The sequence below is a fragment of the Hemitrygon akajei genome, chromosome 12 (genome assembly GCF_048418815.1).
Source record: "Hemitrygon akajei chromosome 12, sHemAka1.3, whole genome shotgun sequence".
NCBI classification, from domain to species: domain Eukaryota; kingdom Metazoa; phylum Chordata; class Chondrichthyes; order Myliobatiformes; family Dasyatidae; genus Hemitrygon; species Hemitrygon akajei.
In genome coordinates this window covers 89,053,089-89,072,542 of record NC_133135.1, presented here as the reverse complement: position 1 = coordinate 89,072,542, position 19,454 = coordinate 89,053,089, and the positions used below count along the sequence as shown (strand labels likewise).

The window sequence follows — 19,454 nt, the reverse complement described above, 5'->3', positions numbered from 1 at the left end:
TCCAAATAGAATTTTCAAAATTAAACTTGTAATAATGATTAATAACAGTTGAAACTGCTAAGTAAATATAGGTTTTGTTTTGCATATTCAAACAATCAAAGTAATATTGAATTTCTATAATGAAATGGCAGATTCTTAACAGTGTGGAGGAACAGAGGTCAACTGAGGAAGATCTGTACCAGCAAGGCGGCTGGACCGGATGGAGTATCCCCACGATTACTGAGGGCCTGTGCGACTGAGCTGGGAGAACCACTACAGCGCATCTTCAACATGAGCCTGGAGCAGAGAAGAGTACCCAGACAGTGGAAAACATCCTGTATTGTCCCGGTACCGAAGAAACCACAACCAAAGGAGTTGAATGACTTCAGACCTGTTGCCTTGACGTCGCACGTGATGAAGACCATGGAGCGGCTGATAATACAGAATCTGAGGCCACAAACCAGGCACGCCCGGGATCCTCTTCAGTTTGCGTATAAGGAGAAGGTGGGAGTGGAGGATGCTATCACGTATTTGCTGCACAAATCCCTCTCTCACCTGGATGGGGTCAGTGGTGCTGTGAGGATTACATTCCTGGACTTCTCTAGTGCCTTTAACACCATCCAGCCCAAGATCTTAAGGCACAAACTAACGGAGATGGGAGTAGACTCTCACATGGTGGATTGGATAGTGGACTACTTGACAGATAGACCTCAGTATGTGCGGTTGGGAGACTGTAGGTCTGACACGGTGGTCAGCAGCACAGGAGCGCCGCAGGGGACCGTGCTCTCTCCGGTCCTGTTCACCCTGTACGCATCAGACTTCCAATATAACTCGGAGTCCTGCCATGTGCAGAAGTTCGCTGATGACACAGCCATAGTGGGGTGTGTCAGGAATGGACAGGAGGAGGAGTATAGGAAACTGATACAGGACTTTGTGATATGGTGCAACTCAAACTACCTGCGTCTCAATATCACCAAGACCAAGGAGATGGTGGTGGACTTTAGGAGATCTAGGCCTCATATGGAGCCAATGATCATTAATGGAGAATGTGTGGAGCAGGTTAAGACCTACAAGTATCTGGGAGTACAGTTAGACGAGAAGCTAGACTGGACTGCCAACACAGATGCCTTGTGCAGGAAGGCACAGAGTCGACTGTACTTCCTTAGAAGGTTGGCATCATTCAATGTTTGTAGTGAGATGCTGAAGATGTTCTATAGGTCAGTTGTGGAGAGCGCCCTCTTCTTTGTGGTGGCGTGTTGGGGAGGCAGCATTAAGAAGAGGGACGCCTCACGTCTTAATAAGCTGGTAAGGAAGGCGGGCTCTGTCGTGGGCAAAGTACTGGAGAGTATAACATCGGTAGCAGAGCGAAGGGCGCTGAGTAGGCTACGGTCAATTATGGAAAACCCTGAACATCCTCTACATAGCACCATCCAGAGACAGAGAAGCAGTTTCAGCGACAGGTTGCTATCGATGCAATGCTCCTCAGACAGGATGAAGAGATCAATACTCCCCAATGCCATTCGGCTTTACAATTCAACCGCCAGGAGTAAGATATGTTAAAGTGCCGGGGTTAGGACTCAATGTATTTAAGTAAACTACTTAAGAACTTTTTAAAAGCTATTATTAATGCTTTTTGAGAGGGTGATTTTAGATGCATATCATATTTTTACTGAGTTAAGTATTGTATGTAATTAGTTTTGCTACAATAAGTGTATGGGACATTGGAAAAAATGTTGAATTTCCCCATGGGGATGAATAAAGTATCTATCTATCTATCTCTATAGATCCCTCAAAATTGCAGTGCAAGTGATTGGGAGGTTAAGAAGGTGTATGGCGTGTTGGCCTTCGTTAGCCAGGGGATTGAGTTCAACAGCCACGAGGTAACATTGCAGCTGTATAAAACTCTGGTTAGACCCCATTCCAAGTATTGTATTCAGTTCTGGTCTGATTAATGGGGTTTGCACTTCAAATGTGCTCAGATACCTGTCCAGGTTTCCCCTGCTATCTGAAGGTAGAACGTTCCTATGAAATGGTTCGTAAGCCGGAATGTCGTAAAGTGAAGAAGCAATTACCATTTATTTATATGGAAAAAATTTGTGAGCATTCCCAGACCCAAAAAATAACCTACAAAATCATGCCAAATCACACATAAAACCTAAAATAACAGTAACATATGGCAGGAATAATATGATAAATACACAGCCTATATAAGGCAGAAATACTTTACTGCAATCATTGCAGCACTGTCTAGTGTAGCGTATAATCTCACTACGTAGCGGAAGCAGTCTCTCCAGTAACCTTTAAGCTATGAAGCTGCCAAATCATACCAAGTAGCACATAAAAATACACAGCCTATATAAAGTAGAGGTAATGTATGTAGTGTAGTTTCACCTACCGGAATCGGGAAGACAGCGAGCACACTGATGATGGTGTGTTAGGCTGAGGTGTTGGAGGTTGGGGTGCTTGGCAATTTTTTCCAATAAATTGCAGTTTCATCACAATTAAACAGTTGCTTACACGAATAACCACCTTCTGTAATTATTTTCTTCAGTTCTACTGGGAACTTTTTGGCAGCTTCAGTATCAGCCGAAGCACTCTCTCCAGTAAACTTTAAGCTATGAAGCTGCTCTCGCCTCAGAAACTGATCAAACCACCCATGACTACCTTTAAATTCCACTTTCATCACCATCGTCCAGTGCTTTCTGTTTTAGCTTATTCTGCTTCCCACCCTCCCCCCACCTTCTTTATAGCGCCCCTGCCCCCTCCCTCTTCAGTCCTGACAAAGGGTCTGGGCCCGAAACGTTGACTGCTCATTTCCACGGATGCTGCCTGACCTGCTGAGTTCCTCCAGCTTGTATGTGTCACTCAAAAACTTCTATAGATGTATCGTGGAGAGCATTCTGACAGTTGCGTCACTGTCTGAAATGGGGGGGGGGGGGGGTGGCTACTGCACAGGACGAAAAGAAGCTGCAGAGGGTTGTAAATCTAGTCAGCTCCATCTTGGGTACTAGCCTACAAAGTACCCAGGATATCTTCAAGGAGTGGTGTCTCAGAAAGGAAGCATACATTATTAAGGACCTCCAGCACCCAGGGCATGCCCTTTTTCAGTATTACCATCAGGTAGGAGATACAGAAGCTTGAAGGCACACACTCAGCGATTCAGCAACAGCTTCTTCTCCTCTGCCATCTGATTCCTAAATGAACATTGAATCTTTGGAGACTACCTCACTTTTTTTTCAATATATAGTATTTCTGTTTTTTGCATGATTTTTAATCTATTCAATATACGTATACTGTATAAAGTATACTGAATCAGAGTTATTATTATTATTTTTCTTCTATATTATGTATTGCATTGAACTGCTGCTGCTAAGTTAATAAATTTCACATCACATGCTGGTGATAATAAACCTGATTCTGAGTCTCGTGAGTTTGCCATGCACTGGGATGAAGTCTCTTTGAAAAGTGATCTTTGAATTTTTGGCCTCTGATCATTCATTTCTTCATAAATATAATTTTTAAAAATCACTGATTAGCTGGGTTGCAGTATGTACCCAATATCCCTATGTAAACATCTCGAAGTGACACGACACACCAGTAAGCTAGGAATGGATGGGCAGAAACAGTGGCTCAGTTGCTGAAGACAGCCCCTCAACGAAGCCCACTGAAGCTGTTGATCTGATGGCTCCTGAACTGGAGCACTCGTTAGCGCAACTCATCAACTGCTGGCAAGGCTGTAGTTGCATATCCAAAAAAATTGTATTTCCTTGTGTTATCTCTGTGTTCAATTTTGCCATTTTAAGATTGGATTTTACATGGATTTTACAACCATTTTACATCCTGGTTCCTAAGGCTGGCGAAGTTGGTTTGGGATGGGGGGAGGTGGGGGACGGGTGGAGCAGTGGGGATGAGCTCCCTCTATCTATTAAATGCTCCTAATGGCGTACATCTCAAATAACATTTGACATCAGAGTTCAGCTCTTGGCTTTCTTTTGTGGCTAAGCCTGGTGGAACTGTTTCTACTAACTGAAGAAGAGGCAAGGCAGGCAACTGGTGCCTTAAACCTGCCACTTTGGGCTGATGGGGCTCATCAACTGTGGTGTAGGAGGAAGGAAACTCTAATCTCAAACCTTCACTGCCTTGCAGCTATACCTACTCATGGGGAGGGCTTCAGGAGTAAAGCCCAAGGAAAAATTTGGAGCAGGAGACCCTAAGGGAGTCCTACATTGTGTTCAGCACTGACTGGCAACTTCTGTGATGTCGCTTGTGCCAAACTATATCGGCCTCTGCCATTCTTTTGGATTCATCAGCTGCTTGGAGAGTAGGAGCCTAATGCATGGGCTATAGCTTTCTTTCCATATTTTACTGGCCTGGCTTGCATATTGATTAATGTTTTGATTTCGAAGCAGTCAGCTAGGACATAACATCCATGGTCAACCCTGACTAACGGAGGACCATTTTATATCCTTGTAGAGTTCCATGACGTCCTTGCTCTATCCATGTCATTGTTAAACCTGGTGAGGCATTGGATCCTTGGGATAGACTTAGATTATTTGGATTACCACTTTTCAAATGTCGTACACTGTATATATCTGTACTTTAAGTTTTTGTACAGTTCTTTGAAGTTACATGTGCTGTGGATAAAGGGGAATTGATGGATGCAGTGAACCTAGATTTCTAGAAGACATTTTATAAATATTTTTTCATCAGAGATTATTCAGAAAGCCAAAGGTCATGCTGTGGGAGGTAAAATATCTATCTGGATAATGATTATTTGGCAACAGAAAGTTGGTATTTATGGATCTTATTCAGTTGGTGAGCTGCAATGTGACAAATTGATGCGAGTCATCAACTTTCAGCAGTTTATAATAAAGACTTGGATTAAGCTACTGAAGATATGGTTTCTAAATTTGCTGATGGCACAGAAATAGGAAAGTAATTGCAAAGAGGACATGAGCAATCTTGAAACGAGTTTAGATAGATTAAGTGGATGGGCAAAGTTTTGACAAATGAAGGATAATGTGGATAAATATAAGATGATTCATTTTGGCAGTAAAAGGAAAAGCACAAGAAATATTGCGGATGCTGGAAATTCAAAGCAATACATACAAAATGTTGGAGGAACTCACCAGGGCAGGCAGCATCTGCGGCAATGAAAAAATCATCAACTTTTCAGGCAAGACCTGAAGAAGGTGTCGGCCCGAAACATCAACTGTTGGTTCCCTTCCATGGATGTTGCCTGAGCTACTGAGTTCCTCCAGCATTTGTGAAAATAAAAGTGAGCATGTTATCTGAATAGTCATAGATTGTAGAGCTCTGAAATACAGGCGTATCTGAATACCCTGGTGTATGATTGTCAAACATCAAGTAATTAGGAATGCTAACAAAATGTTATTGCTTATTGCAGGGGGAATTCATTGCAAAATTTGTGTGTTTGTGATGCAGTTATGGGCAATGGTGCAATTCATTCTGGAGTATTGTCAATAGGGTTTTCCTCTTAACCAAAGAATGTCAATGAATTGGAAGCAGAACAACGAAAATTTACCGGGCCTCCAGTGGGTGGATTACCTGATGAGATGAATGGGGTAGACTTGTTTTGCTGAATGTTAGTAAAATGAAAGAAAAGAATTGAAGCACAAAAATCCATGGTGCATATGGAGATGATACTTCCTCTTGTGGGAAATTCTTGACCTATTGTGCTTAAAATTAAGGGATCATGTATTTAAGATGCACAAGGTAAAATCTTTTTTCTCTTTGAGGATCCTGAATCTTTGAATAATTCTTCCTCAAAGGGTTGGTGGAAGCAGAGACTTTGAATATTTTTAAGACAGAATTAGATTGATTCATGCTAAACAACAGAGTGAATGGTTATTAAGGGTAGGGGCATATGGAGTTGCAATTGCAGCCAAATCAACTGTGTTCTATTGAACGATGGAGCAGTTTGGATGAGCTGAGTGACCATCTCTTGTTTGTATATGCTGAAGAATTTCCTATTTATTTGTGTTGAATATTGCATTTTCATTTTTGTTGGCATTTTCCTGTTTGTAGCTTTTTCAAGTATCTTTTGTATGTTTATCTTGGCATCATCTATTGACAACCTTGTACTCTAAGTTTAAATAGATGGTTTGGTATGATGTATAAATTTCTGCCATTTTCAATGGAGTGACACCATAAGTTTATTGTGGAAGTTGAATCCTGATAAAATCACTCATACGGTATACGGCATAATTACAAACTCTTTATTCAAAGCCTCCGAGGCACTTCAGTTAGTCGCTCAAACAGGAACAGTCTGTGACTGTTTCTGCTCAGTCCACCAACTAACTGGCAGTTTCTCTTGCAGGATATAGATGTTCAGATACCCCCCACACTAGATAGGCTGGAACCAGACTTGTCTATGTGCATGACAGTACCTTGAAATACTGTCTAACTCCTAGAAGAAATATGGTTCAGCATGACTTAGCACATCTGTTGATCATCAGCGGTTTCTTACAGAAAAACAGGCTGCTATTGCTGAACTGACCGTGTTAACCTTTTACATACTTTATCATTATGATAGATAGATAGATAGATACTTTATTCATCCCCATGGGGAAATTCAACTTTTTTTTCCCAATGTCCCATACACTTGTTGTAGCAAAACTAATTACATACAATACTTAACTCAGTAAAAAAAAATATGATATGCATCTAAATCACCGTCTCAAAAAGCATTAATAATAGCTTTTAAAAAGTTCTTAAGTCCTGGCGGTAACCCCTTCCAGTCTCCTTAAGCAGCTGTTTTTTCCTCAGTATATATGCTTATAGGCTTATCTTGTCCAACATCTTGTTGTCTGCCTGCAGTGCATACCCATGCAACTGTAGGAGATACAGCACACTAAAATGCTGGAGAAACACAGCAGGTCAAGCAGAATCTATGGAGGGTGATAGGAAATGAACAGTTATTGTTTCAGGCCAAGACCCTTCATCAGGAATAGAATAGAAGAGAGCAGAAAGAATAAAAGGTTGGGAGGTTGGGGGGGTGGGGGGGGGGTAAGTAGGAATGATGTCAGAAACTGGGAGATGATAGGTGGAAGAGGCAAAGGGCTGAACAAAATGGAATCTGATAGGAGAGGACTGTAGACCATGGAATAAAGGGAAGGAGATCGGGAAACAGCAAGAGGAATGTGTGGGTGATGGGCAGGTTGGAAAGGTGGGGGAGGGGAAAGAGAAGGGATAAAAGAACCAGTGGGATAAAAGAAACCGGGGGAAGGCGGAGATAGAGAGGAATGTTTATTGTATGTTAGAGAAATTGGTGGTGATGCCGATAGGTTGGAGACTATGAAGGGTGAATATGAGATTATCTTCTCTCTACATTTAGCTTTAACTTAACAGTAGAGGAGGTTGTAGGCAGACATGTCTGTGCAGGAATGGGAAGTGGAATTAAAATGGCGGGCCAGAGGGAGATTATGGGTGTTAAGGATAAGTGGAGCAAAGGTGTTCAAAGAAAGGTGAGCACAGTCTACTTTGATGTGGATGGAGGCTGTACTGGAAGGAATAAATCAGGGGTCATCAACCTTGTTTGCACCGCGAACCAGTTTAATGTTGACAATATTCTTGCAGACCGGCTGACGTGGGGGGTGGGGGGGGCAGGGTGGGTGGTGTTGTTAATCACGACCGGACTATAGGTGATAAGTCAACTATAAGTCACTTATGTGGCTAATACACTCAATTTCATTTCTAAAAGGGTTTATCTAACGAATTTAATATTAAACACACAGTGCATATTTTTCTCGCATGAATATAGTGATAAGTCAATTATAAGTCACTTATAAGTCAATAGCATCGTAACATTTTAAGTAATGTTTGGATATTAAACACACAGTGCACATTTTCCTTGTATGAACATATAAAATCATTGCAACACACCAATATCATTGAATCAGTGGGAGCCCTGGGCTTGTTTCCCTGCAACAAGACGGTCCCATCGAGGGGTGATGGTAGACAGTGATATGAGAAGGGGGTTCCTTATGTCCAGTCTATTCCGCAATTTAGTTTTCGTTGCATTCATTGCAGAAAACTCCGCTTTGCAGAGATATAATGTTGGAAATGGTAGCAACGTTTTCAGTGCTTTCATGGCTATCTCAGGATATTCAGACTTGACTTTGATCCAACGTTATGTCAAACATACTTTTCAGCCCACCGTCATTTGCAAGCTTGAGGAGTGGATCTTCTTCCCACGCTGACATGGATGATTCACCAGGGACATTCACAAATAGCTTGGGTCATTTACGGTTGGGAAGTAACACTGGAATTCTGTTGACAGCGAAGTTAGGTGATCATGCACTAGCTGTGAGAAAGATGGTGCAGCCTCAGTCTCTCCCAAAATCCCAGCTAATGTTGGGAACGTGTCAAAAACAGGTGGAATACGTTTAAAAACAGTGTGTAGACTGGCACACTCTTTGACTCGGGAAGTGAAACCAGACAGCCGTCCAGTCATAGTTGCGGCCCCGTCTGTGCATATTCCAACACAGAATGACTAGTCCAGTTTGCCTGACATGTAGTCATTCAAAGACTTGAATAGTTCTGCCCCAGTTGTGTTAGTTGGCAGTGGCAGTGCACACAACATATCCTCGTGCACATTGTCTTGAAATATATATTGCACATAAACCAGCAGTATTGCCTTGTTGTCAACGTCGGTAGATGTGTCAACCTGTATGGCATACCATGATGACTTGTTAAGCGGTTTGATGTGCTTTGATGTCATCTGCTATGTTATTGATTCTCCTTGAAACTGTGGTAGCTAAAAGAGAAACCTGTGCCATCTTGTTAGCTGTAGCTTCTCCCATAGCACATGTCCTTGGCAGCAGGTAGAATCAATTCTTTACCAACAGTGAAAGGCTTCTTAGCCTTAGCAATACAGGTAACCACTAAGTACGAAGCTCTCAGAGCAACAGCATTTGTGGAGGTGGTGGCTCTTAGCACTTGCTTCTGACCTGCTTACCCATGTTCTTTCTGCTAAAAAAACTCAACGGGTTTGTCTTTAAGTACAGGGTGCTTGGACTCAAGGTGCCGAAGCAGTTTTGAGGGCTTCATTGCTTTATTAGACAGTTTGTCTCCACATATCACACACGGGGGCTTGGAGCGTGCGAGTCACTGGTCGCATTAAAGCCATATTTTATGTATTACTCGTTGCATTTTCTGTTGAAGGAAGCTTTCTTTTTTTCTGCAGTCTCGGCCTCAGCTGTCTGTGCACTGTCTTCATCGTTAGGCCTTTTATGTCCCTTACCACCTCTTCCAAAGAAACTCTCAAGTGACATTTGTTTTTTTACTCATCGAGTAGTTGCAGGTTAATGACCAACTGATGACCTCGCATGGGTAATGACCTCGTGTGTGTTCAAGTTCAACAGTGGGCGTGACAGGGAATGAGGAAAGGTGCAGCTGACTCATATCGTTTCATACCGTCAAATCATATTGTTTCCTCGCAGCCGGGTAGCGCATGCTTTGCGGCCCGGTACTGATCTGTGGCCCGATGGTTGGGGACCACTGCTCTAGTGGAATAAATTACACCAATGTGCAAAAGATGCAACACTAGTTCTTTTACCTCCTCCCTTCCTATTGTCCAGAGGTCCAAATAGTTTTCTGTGATAAAATAATGACCAATTTGTACCTCTTCCATTTTGGTAAACTGCATTCAGTGCAGTTGTCTCTGTGATAGAGAAACTGAATACTGTTAGAGTGACTACTTTGACAAATCCTAAGTACAAGATTCTGTAGATGCTGGAGATCCAGAGCAACACACGCACGCGCGCACACACACACCTGTGAAGGAACTCAGTAGGTCAGGCAGCATCTATGGCAAGGAATACACAGTCAATGTTTTGGGCCAAGATCTTCATCAGAACTGGAAATGAAGGGGGAATAAATCAGATTAAGCAGCTGGGTAGAGGACAAGGAGTACAAGCTGGAAGGTGATAGGTGGAAAAGGACTGAAAGAGAAGGAATCTGGTAGGAGGGGAGAGTGGACCATGGGGAAAAAGAGAAGGAGGAGGGGCAACAGAGAGAGGTGATAGACATGTGAAGAGAAAGAAGGGTAAGACAGGTGTCAGAACGGGGAATGGAAAGAGAGAGAAAGGAAAAGGGGAGAAATTACTGGCATTTAGAGATATCAGTGTTAGTGCCATCAGGTTGGAGGCTACCATATGGAATATGAGGTGTTGGTCCTCCAACCTGAGAGTGGCCTCATTGTGGTAGTAGAGGAGGTCATGGATTGACATGTTGGAATGGAAATAGCAAGTAAAAATAAAATAGGTGGCCATAGGGAAATCTTGCCCCTTGTGGCGAATGGAGCGAAGGTGCTCGATGAAGTGGATACCCAATCAGGTGTCACTGAAATATAGGAGGCCAGACCGGGAGCACTGGATGCAGTAGACTTGCAGGGGGCCTGTTGCCTCACGTGGAAGGACTCTTTGGGACCCTGAATAATGGTGTAAGGGAGGAGGTGAAGGGGCAGGTGTAGCACTTGTCCAACTGCCAGAAGCAAGATAAGTGGAGAGGAATGAATGAAAAAGTGAGTCACAGAGAGGGTGATCCCTGTGGAAAGCGGAGATGGGGAGAGAAGGAAACGTATGTTTAGTGGTAGGATTCCATGGAAGGTAGTTCAGAAGGTGCAAGATAGACATGTCCCACAGAGGAAGAAGTTCTCAATTGGCAGGGGTAGGCAACTGTGGCTGACAAAGGAAGTTAAGGACTACATAAAAGCCAAGGAAAGGGCATATAAGGTAGCAAAAGTGAGTGGGAAGTTGGACTTGACTTTTAAATCCATGAAAAGGCTTCTGAAAAAGCTACAAGAAGGGAAAAGATGAAATATGAAGGCAGACTAGTCAATAATATAAAGCAGGATACCAAAAATGTTTTCAGTTATATAAAGAATAAAAGGGAGGTGAGAGTTGATATTGGACCACTGGTCAGGTCGTAATGGGGACAAAGAAATGGCAGATGAACTTATGGGTACTTTGCATCTGTCTTCACTGTGGAAGACACTAGCAGTGTGCCAGAGGTCTGTGAGTGTCAGGAAGCAGGAGTGAGTGCCTTTGCTATTACAAAGGGAAAAAGTGCCAGGCAAACTGAAAGGTCTTAAAATGGATAAGTCACCTGGGCCAGATGGTCTACATCCTAGAGTCCTGAGAGAGGTTGCTGAAGAGATAACGGATGCATTAACCTTAATCTTTCAAGAATCACTTGATCCTGGCATGGTGTCGGAGGACTGGTCGATTGCAAATGCACAAAAATGCTAGAGGAACTCAGCAGGCCGAGCAGCATTTATGTAAAAAAGTAGTCTATGTTTTGGCCCGAAATGTCAACTGCACAGTCCTGCTGAAGGGTTTCGGCCGGAAAGCATTGACTGTACCTTTTTCCATAGATGCTGTCTGGCCTGCTGAGTTCCTCCAGCATTTTGTGTGTGTTGCTTGGATTTCCAGTATCTCCAGATTTTCTCTTGTTTGTGAGAGAGGGGTGGTAGGTGGGTAGGAGAAGGGGAATGAAATGATATGAGCAGTTAGGAGATGATAGGTGAAAGAGGCAAAGGGCTGTTGTGGAATTATAGGCTAGTTAGTCTAACCTTAGTGGTTGAGAAAGTATTGGAGTCTATATTAAGGATGAGGTTTTGAGGTACTTGGAGACTAATGATAAAGTAAGTCAAAGTCAGCATGGTTTCTGTAAAGGGAAATCTTGCCTGACAAATCTGTTAGAATTCTTCGAGGAAGTAATAAGCAGGGTGGACAAAGGAGAGGCAGTGGATATCATTTACTTGGATTTTCACAAGACGTCTGATAAGGTGCCACACATGAGGCTGCTTAACAAGATAAAATCCTATGGTGTTACAGGAAAGATACTGGCATAGATAGAGGAACAGCTGACAGGCAGGAGGCAGCGAGTGGGAATAAAAGGGGCCTTTTCTGGTTGGCTGTCATTGACTTTTGGTGTTCCTCAGGGATCTGTGGTGGAATTGTTGTTTTTCAACTTGTTTGTCAATGATTTAGATAATGGAATTGATGGTTTTGTGGCAAAGTTTGTGGATGATATAGACAGGTGGAGGGGTGGGTAGTGCTGAGGAAGCAATGTGATTGCTGCAGGATTTAGACAAATTGGAAGAATGAGCTTAAAAGTTGGGAGATGGAATACAGTGTTGGGAAATGTATGATAATGAATTTTGATAAAAGGAACAACAGTGTGGACTATTATCTAATTGGGAGAAGGTTCAAACATCAGAGGAGGAGAGGGATTTAGGAATTCTCGTGCAAGACTCCCAGAAGGTTAATTTACTGGTTGAGTCTGAGGTAAAAAAGGCAAATGCAATGTTGGCATTTATTTCCAGTGGAATAGAATATAAAAACAAGGAGGTATTGCTGAACCTTTATAAGACACTAGTCAGGCCACACTGAAGAGCATTATCAACAGTTTTCAGCCATCAGAAGGGATGGAGAGAGTCCAGAGGAGGTGCACGAGGATGATTCCAGAAACGAAGGGGTTAGCATATGAGGAGCATTTGGCAGCTTTGGGCCTGTATTCACCGGAATTTAAGAGAATGAGTGGGGATCTCATTGAAACCTACTGAATGTTGAAAGGACTAGATAGGGTGGATGTGGAGAGGATGTTTCATATGGTGGGGGTATCCAGAACTAGAGGCCACAACCTCAAGATTGAGGGGTGACCCTTTAGAACAGAGATAGAGGAATTTCTTTAGCCAGAGAGTAGTAAATCTGTGGAATGCTCTACAACAGACTGCGATGGAGACCAAGTCCTGCGGAAGTTGATCATTTCCTGATCGGCCAGGGCATCAAAGGATGTGGTGAGAAGGCAGGTGTATGGAGTTGAGTGGGGTACAGGATCAGCCATGATGGAATGGTGGAGCAGACTCAATGGGCTGAATGGCCCTAATACTGCTCCTATGTCTTATGGTCTTGTGGACTTAAGAAGGCGGAAGATACAGAAAATGATGTGTTTGAAGTAGATGCCTCTGGAGTAGTAGGTAAGGACAAGGGAAATCCTACTTTGTTTTGGCATCTGGAAGATGATGTGAGGGATGGATGTCTGGGAAGTAGAGGAGATGCAGGTGAGGGCAGCATCAATGATAGAGGAAGGGAACCCTGTTCTTTGAAGAAGGATGTCTCCAATATTGAAAAAAGGAAATTTGAGGAAAAAGATTTGTTAATTTTGAAGAGGGGGGGGGGATAAAAGAAGTATTTTCTCTATTTTGGATTATTTTATATTGTTGAGAAATTGATTGCATCCTTTTCCCATGCCACCACCACCAAAGGAATCACCTTTATCAGAGGAATTAAGTTGTTACTTCTGTTGAAATTGTCATTATGAACTGGGGTTGGTAGATTACAAGTAAAGCAATGTAAAAATCAAAACTTCAGATTTAGCCAAGCTTAAATCTATGAAGTAGAGGACTTCACTAAAGTCCTAAGCATAATTATATTACCCATATTTACTATTAGAAAATGAGAAGAAGCATGGTGCATACATGTGTGTCTACAAATGGGAAGATCATATTTGGTAGTCAACACCACTCGCCAATTACGTACTGCAGTTTCTGGGTTGTATTTGATCAGAATATTTATTGTTGCTATCAGGCTGAAGACAGTTTGACTTGTATTTGCAGGGCAAGGATGTTGCAGACTGCAGTTTGTGCATTCCTGTCACACACAAAGTTGGGCGTCTTGCGATTCTGTGATGTAGTGCTTTTAAAAAGAGGAGGGGGTGGTCGCTTTGCTCAGTTCAATGCCAGTAACTGTACTGCAGTATTTCTGATTGCAGAGAAGGGAATGTGTTCACCTAAGCTGAGAAGATATAGAATCTTGTAAAACAAGACTTATGTGATGTGTAAACTGATTTAATAGCTGTGCATTACATGGAGCAAGGCATTAGTTAGTGCGCTCATTTCTGCAGCAGAGTTGTTCCTTTTTAGAATGAATAAGGACTTCTACTGCTGCAAGTGTCCAACATAGTGACGAATTGGATGCAGCAGTTGGCAATTCCTGATGGATCGAGTGGGCCTGAAAAGAAGGTTGTTGTACTTCTGTTCAAAATCGTGTGCATCTGAGATTTCAGGTAAAGTGGATTAGGTTATTGTGCTGGTGTTACAGCCTGCTAGTTGGCCTTTTTAGACATCTGATACACAATGAATATACAAAACTAATAAATCCTAAGCTCAATATTTTGATGGGATAGCACCCATGCAAGCTAAAGTATCACAGGTGTAGCTTGCAAAAGAAAATGTATAGGCTGATAAGCACTACAGGAGATGGGCAATGCTGGAACTGGTTTGTTTCACCCAGTTTAGAGAACCAATTAACTCATGAAGTATCAATTAATTTTCTTTTTGTATGAGCTATTGTTATAATGTGGCAAATTTGGAGTCTGAATACCAATTTTTGTGATTAGATCTTCAATATTTTCTTTAATCTTTGTTCTGTTTGTGACTGGTTATTCATTTATTATATTTTCGGTCAATATCTTTGGTAAAATTGACTAATCTGGGTTCCTTTAATAGATCTCATTTGAATTGATAAACACATTAATAATAAAGCATGCACATTCTAGGTTACACTGGACTTATTACATCTATGTTTTCTTTGACTACTGCTCCATCTTTCTGTATCTTCCTTTTCAATGGATTTCTGAGGTCTATTGGAACATCTGTTCAACACTGAAAGCAAGTAACTTAATAGTAAGGTACACATCAGGTCATAAAGGTCTCATTGGTCAAGTGCTTATTGTTTTCTGTCAGATTTATTTAAATGATAGAAAACATAGGTGTATCAATTAATTGTGAGCTTTGATGTTTTGTGTTAGAATTTCACTCAGACTGTTATTTTTGCTCTTAACACAAGTTTATTTTCTGAAGATGTGACCAGCGATGCAAAGCATAATTTGAGCATTTTTTAAAAAAAGCATTATTTATTATGCTAAAGTTGGCAAAAGTCCTGCATGTTTCTCAGAACAATACACACAAATGCTGGAGGAACTCAGCAGTTCAGGCAACATCTATAGTAATGAATAAACAGTTGAGTTTTGGGCTGAGTTCCTACGTCATGACTGGAAGGACACCAGAATAAATAGGTGTGGGGAGGGGAAGGAGGACAAGCTAGAAGGTGATAGGTGCAGCTAGGTGGGTGTGACAGATAAATGTTTCTCAGAATCTAGCATTATACAAAAATTGTAGTTTTTGCTATAGCCAATGGTGATTTTAATGTATGGAGAAAACAAAACCTTTGGAGTCTGTGCTACTGTGAGAATTGAGTGAATTGAATAGATGCTTTGAAATTTCATGCTGCTTTCTATGGTCAAGAGGCACTTAACCTTGCTGCTATAAATTTGTTCTTAAAAACTTTTATTGTGTTGGAAAAGTATATTGCAAACTGCTTGACGCCAGTGGCCATAGTGTTGCAGGTACAGTATGTCATTGTACTACCAGTTTAAGGGGATGATATGGCATAGTATGACTGAAAAGCATATTAGCTTTGGTGCATCTTTCCGATGTTGATTTAACTGCGCATTGTATCACATTGTATCTTCACAGAGTTTTAAGCGGTGAATGTGGAAACATGTTCAGTCACAATAATCTTTTATTATAATAGTCAATGAACGAGTAGCAGACTCAGCTCTCCTATCTAGATTGAGCAGGGTTTGAACTTTGTTGATGTTGTTATAAAATTGTGTTGGTACTTTCGGTGAAAGGAATGGTTCATGAGTGTGGCTCACATGATGTTTGCAAAAGTAATTAATAATGAACATTAAAGGAGGATTTTGCCAGTATTTCACATAATCCATGGATAAACAATAAAAACTGCAAGGTCTGGCAACTTGTTCTAAACCCCTCCCTCAAGAAGCTTAATTTTATAACTCCTTTCTACAAGTGTGAATTATTGACTATGATTTTGATATCCTAATCATCATATAGTTTGGTATTAACTAATAGATAAAAAAGGTTTGGGACAACGGACCTAAGATCTACATTTCTAAGAAGTAGAATTAATCTGGGTGGATAATAAGACATAGCAAGGGCAAAAAACAGTTGTGGAAATGGTATATTGACCCCCAAAACAGTAATGGTTTTGTTTTCCCGTTATGTACAGTGTATCAGGAAATTAGAGGAGCAGGTAACAAGGGTAATGCAATAACCATATGGGACTTTGGTCTACATGTAGACTGGGAAAACCAAGCTAACAGTGATGCTGTTGAAGATTAATTCTTATAAGTGTATAAGAGATAATTTTAATGATCAGTATGTTAAGTTAAGTAATGCAGGTGCTATCTGTTTTAGATCTAATATTCTGTTGTGAGAATGGATAGGTTGAAAATCTGCTTGTTAAGAGCCTTTTGGAGAACTACATAATATAAAATTTAGGAATGATGTTCAAAAGAAATTTCAATTTGAAATGGGTCTTTCAAGTCAGACTGAAGCAAAATTTGGGGAAATGGGTTGGTTATGGTAGATTGAGAAGGTACATCAAAAGGTCTGATGGTAACCAAGTAATGGTTGACTTCTAAAGAGTTGAGATTACGTGATTGCTCTTTTGTTTCAAGCAAAAAACTACATTTGGAAAAGAAGTACAGCTGTTGTTATTAAAGAATGGCAGATAGTATAAAGATTTGGTCTTAGCTGCTTGTATCTGACAGAGACCACCTGTTTTCTGACCAGATCCTCAATATCATTTCTCAACCAGGCTTCCCTTGTCCTTCACTGTTACACTGTCTCACTTTAAAAACCATGCACTTGTCAGAGATTCCTTTTCTCACTGACAACTTTTTCCAGTCAACCTTTGTAAGGCCTGTCAAAATACTGCCATCAGATTAGCCTTCTCCCAATTTTAGACTTCAATTTGTGATCAGTCCTGTGTCTCTCCATCTCTATTTTGAAACATAAATCATGGTCACTAGTCCCCAAATGCTTCCCCACAGACATGTCTGTCATTTGCTCAGCTGATTTTGTGCTGAGAGGTTGATTGCTTGCCCCTCTCTAGTTGGACCATCTACATAATGATTGAGGAAAACTTAACTGTGCATTCTTAAACAATTTCTTTTAGCATAATGGCAGTTCCAGTCAATATCAGAGAAGTTAAAATCACCACCAAAAACTTAAAATCACCAAGTCATTATTTGAAAGCTGTCTGTAATCTCCTTGTATAGTTGTTCCTCTAATTCCTGGGGACTGTTGGAAGGTCTATTATGCAAACACAACAAAGTGCTCATTCCGTTCTCATTTATGTTTTTAATATTATTTAGAGATACAACACTTATAGCTTTATGAGCCACACTGCCCAGAAACCCACCTATTTAACGTTAGCCTCACCACAGGACAATTTCCAAGACCAATTAACCTACTAACTGGGAGGAAACCAGAGCACCTAGAGGAAATCCACATGGTCATTGGTAAAACGTACAAACTCCTTACAATGGTACTGGAATTGAACTCCAAGCTCCGGAACATCCAAGCTGTAATGGCATCATGCTAACCGCTATGCTACCGTGGAGCCTTCTGCATTCCACCTGTGTAGTCTAACTAAAGCTTCTGTCATTCTTAGCATCGCAAATGACTCTTGAGTAAGTTCAGCTGCTTGTTGCAGGGAGGCAGGAGCCACTGCTGGGCACTCTAACAGAGACAATGGAGGTTTCTGTGATTTCTCTCATTCATCTGTAGAACACCAGGACTACAGAGGAAAGTAAAAGATCTCACCTTATCTTTCCTTTCCACGTGCATCCTCCTTGACAAAGCCTCTCAAGACAAAACTCCAGCATTTGCGTCTCACATACAACACTTCAGCCTCACTGCAGCCACTCTCACAATGAAACATTGAAGTTAGTGATATAATAAGTGGACTTCATATGGATTTACAATTGTGATTTACAAACTTATTGGATATTTATTGAGGTTGGAACAAGCAGACCACTTGCTGATTTTGGACTTTCAGAAGGCCTTCCGTAAGATGTCTTATGACGTTTCTGAACAGAATCAGAGCATATGATTTTGAGGATTTAATAACACAAACTGAGGTTTGACTAATCGCAACAAAACAGCTTGGAAATGAATGGCTCCTGTTCAGTGTGGAAACTTCACAAAAGTTTTCATTTGTTGAGAAGTTTAAAGGGATCTTCATATCCTTGTAATAGATTTCTGGAAATTAAAATGGAGGTTAGAGCTGTTAAGAAGGCAGTATGTGCAAAAAGTATGGTTGCATCCATTATAATAAAGCTCTAGAATGTTATATATCGAATTTTCCAACTTGACAAAGGATACCCTATGATTTTGGGAGGTCTGCAATGTTCATCAATTGATTTTATGGATAGCAGGTTTGTTGTAGGAAAAGAGGAAAGGCCATGATACAGTGGCACTGCTATGTGTGGTGACACTTGCAGGCTGCCCCCATCTCAACCCAAGGCAGTTGTGAAGGCTCACTTGATGAGTCAATTCACAAGAAAAAATTTTTGATATTAAAAGAGATGAACACATGTAGGGTTGGAATAAGGGAGTGGTACTGTTGCTGAAAGTCAGCCACAATCTTACTAAATGATCATGTACACACAACTGGTGGATTGCCCTACTCTTGCTTCAATCTATTAATGTTCTTTTACTTTGTACTTTAACAATAGAACTTGACTTCCTCTCAATTCTCATGGGAGTTGTCCATGCATTGTTGAAGGTTGACATTCTGAAGCTCAAACAGAAATGCTTTCAACTGGTGAACAACAGAAGGGAAGTAGTTTCCCTAAGTTTGATGCTGGAGATGTAGATTTTGTTTTGACACCTTTTGAAGTTTATAGAGAAAGATATTAAATCTATTTTGTGTCTTTTTATTTGCAGATGTGAAAGGTCCTCCAACACACAGACTGTCTTGTGGCCAGTCCCCATATGCAGAAACAGCCTGGGATCAGAAATATTGTATGCTAACTGACAGCCAGATGATCCTTCTGAACAGGGAAGAAGAGGTAAAAAAATCATAATGCCTGCATTACTAATCAGCAAAAATGACCAACAACTATGTACAATTCTTCCCCAGGTTATGATAGCATTCTGTTCCAATTCTGTGAATTGTTTGTCACCCAGAAGATGGCTGCAGCCCTGCAAAACCTGCAATTCCATCTTGCTGGTCTCCCTAGTGCTCATTTGTATGTACAGGGAGTACCTCAGTCAGGCTTTCATAAGCTGCTGAGGTTTGCATGAATAGACTTTACAGCTTTTGACGCATCCCAATAGAGACAGAGTATTTCAGAACATGGTCAAATAATTTTTAAATGGATTAAAAGAAATACTTCGCATCATTTGATCTCCTTGATCACTTTGCTTTCCTAAAACCTTTTCAAAAAAACAGAAGGCTGAAATGAAAGAGATGGGGGAGATTTTATGTGATTTTGGGGATTATCATGCTTTTTGGCCCAAGGAAATCTTATCTGACACTGAAATCACTCGAAAAATAGCAACAACACACAGA

General features: G+C 41.1%; 1 protein-coding gene across 6 annotated transcripts in view; it reads left to right on the top strand.

Annotated features, from left to right (window-relative positions):
* rasal2 (RAS protein activator like 2) overlaps positions 1 to 19,454 on the top strand; it is a 421,164-nt gene that overhangs the window by 118,616 nt on the left and 283,094 nt on the right. For 5 of the 6 annotated variants that reach the window (XM_073063632.1, XM_073063630.1, XM_073063629.1 and 2 more), the window contains exon 2: positions 18,827 to 18,951. In XM_073063632.1, coding sequence (XP_072919733.1) covers positions 18,827 to 18,951 — 125 coding nt within the window. Of the gene's footprint in view, positions 1 to 1,804; positions 1,860 to 18,826; positions 18,952 to 19,454 lie in introns of those variants that run through there. The other variant, XM_073063634.1, reaches the window with a different exon arrangement.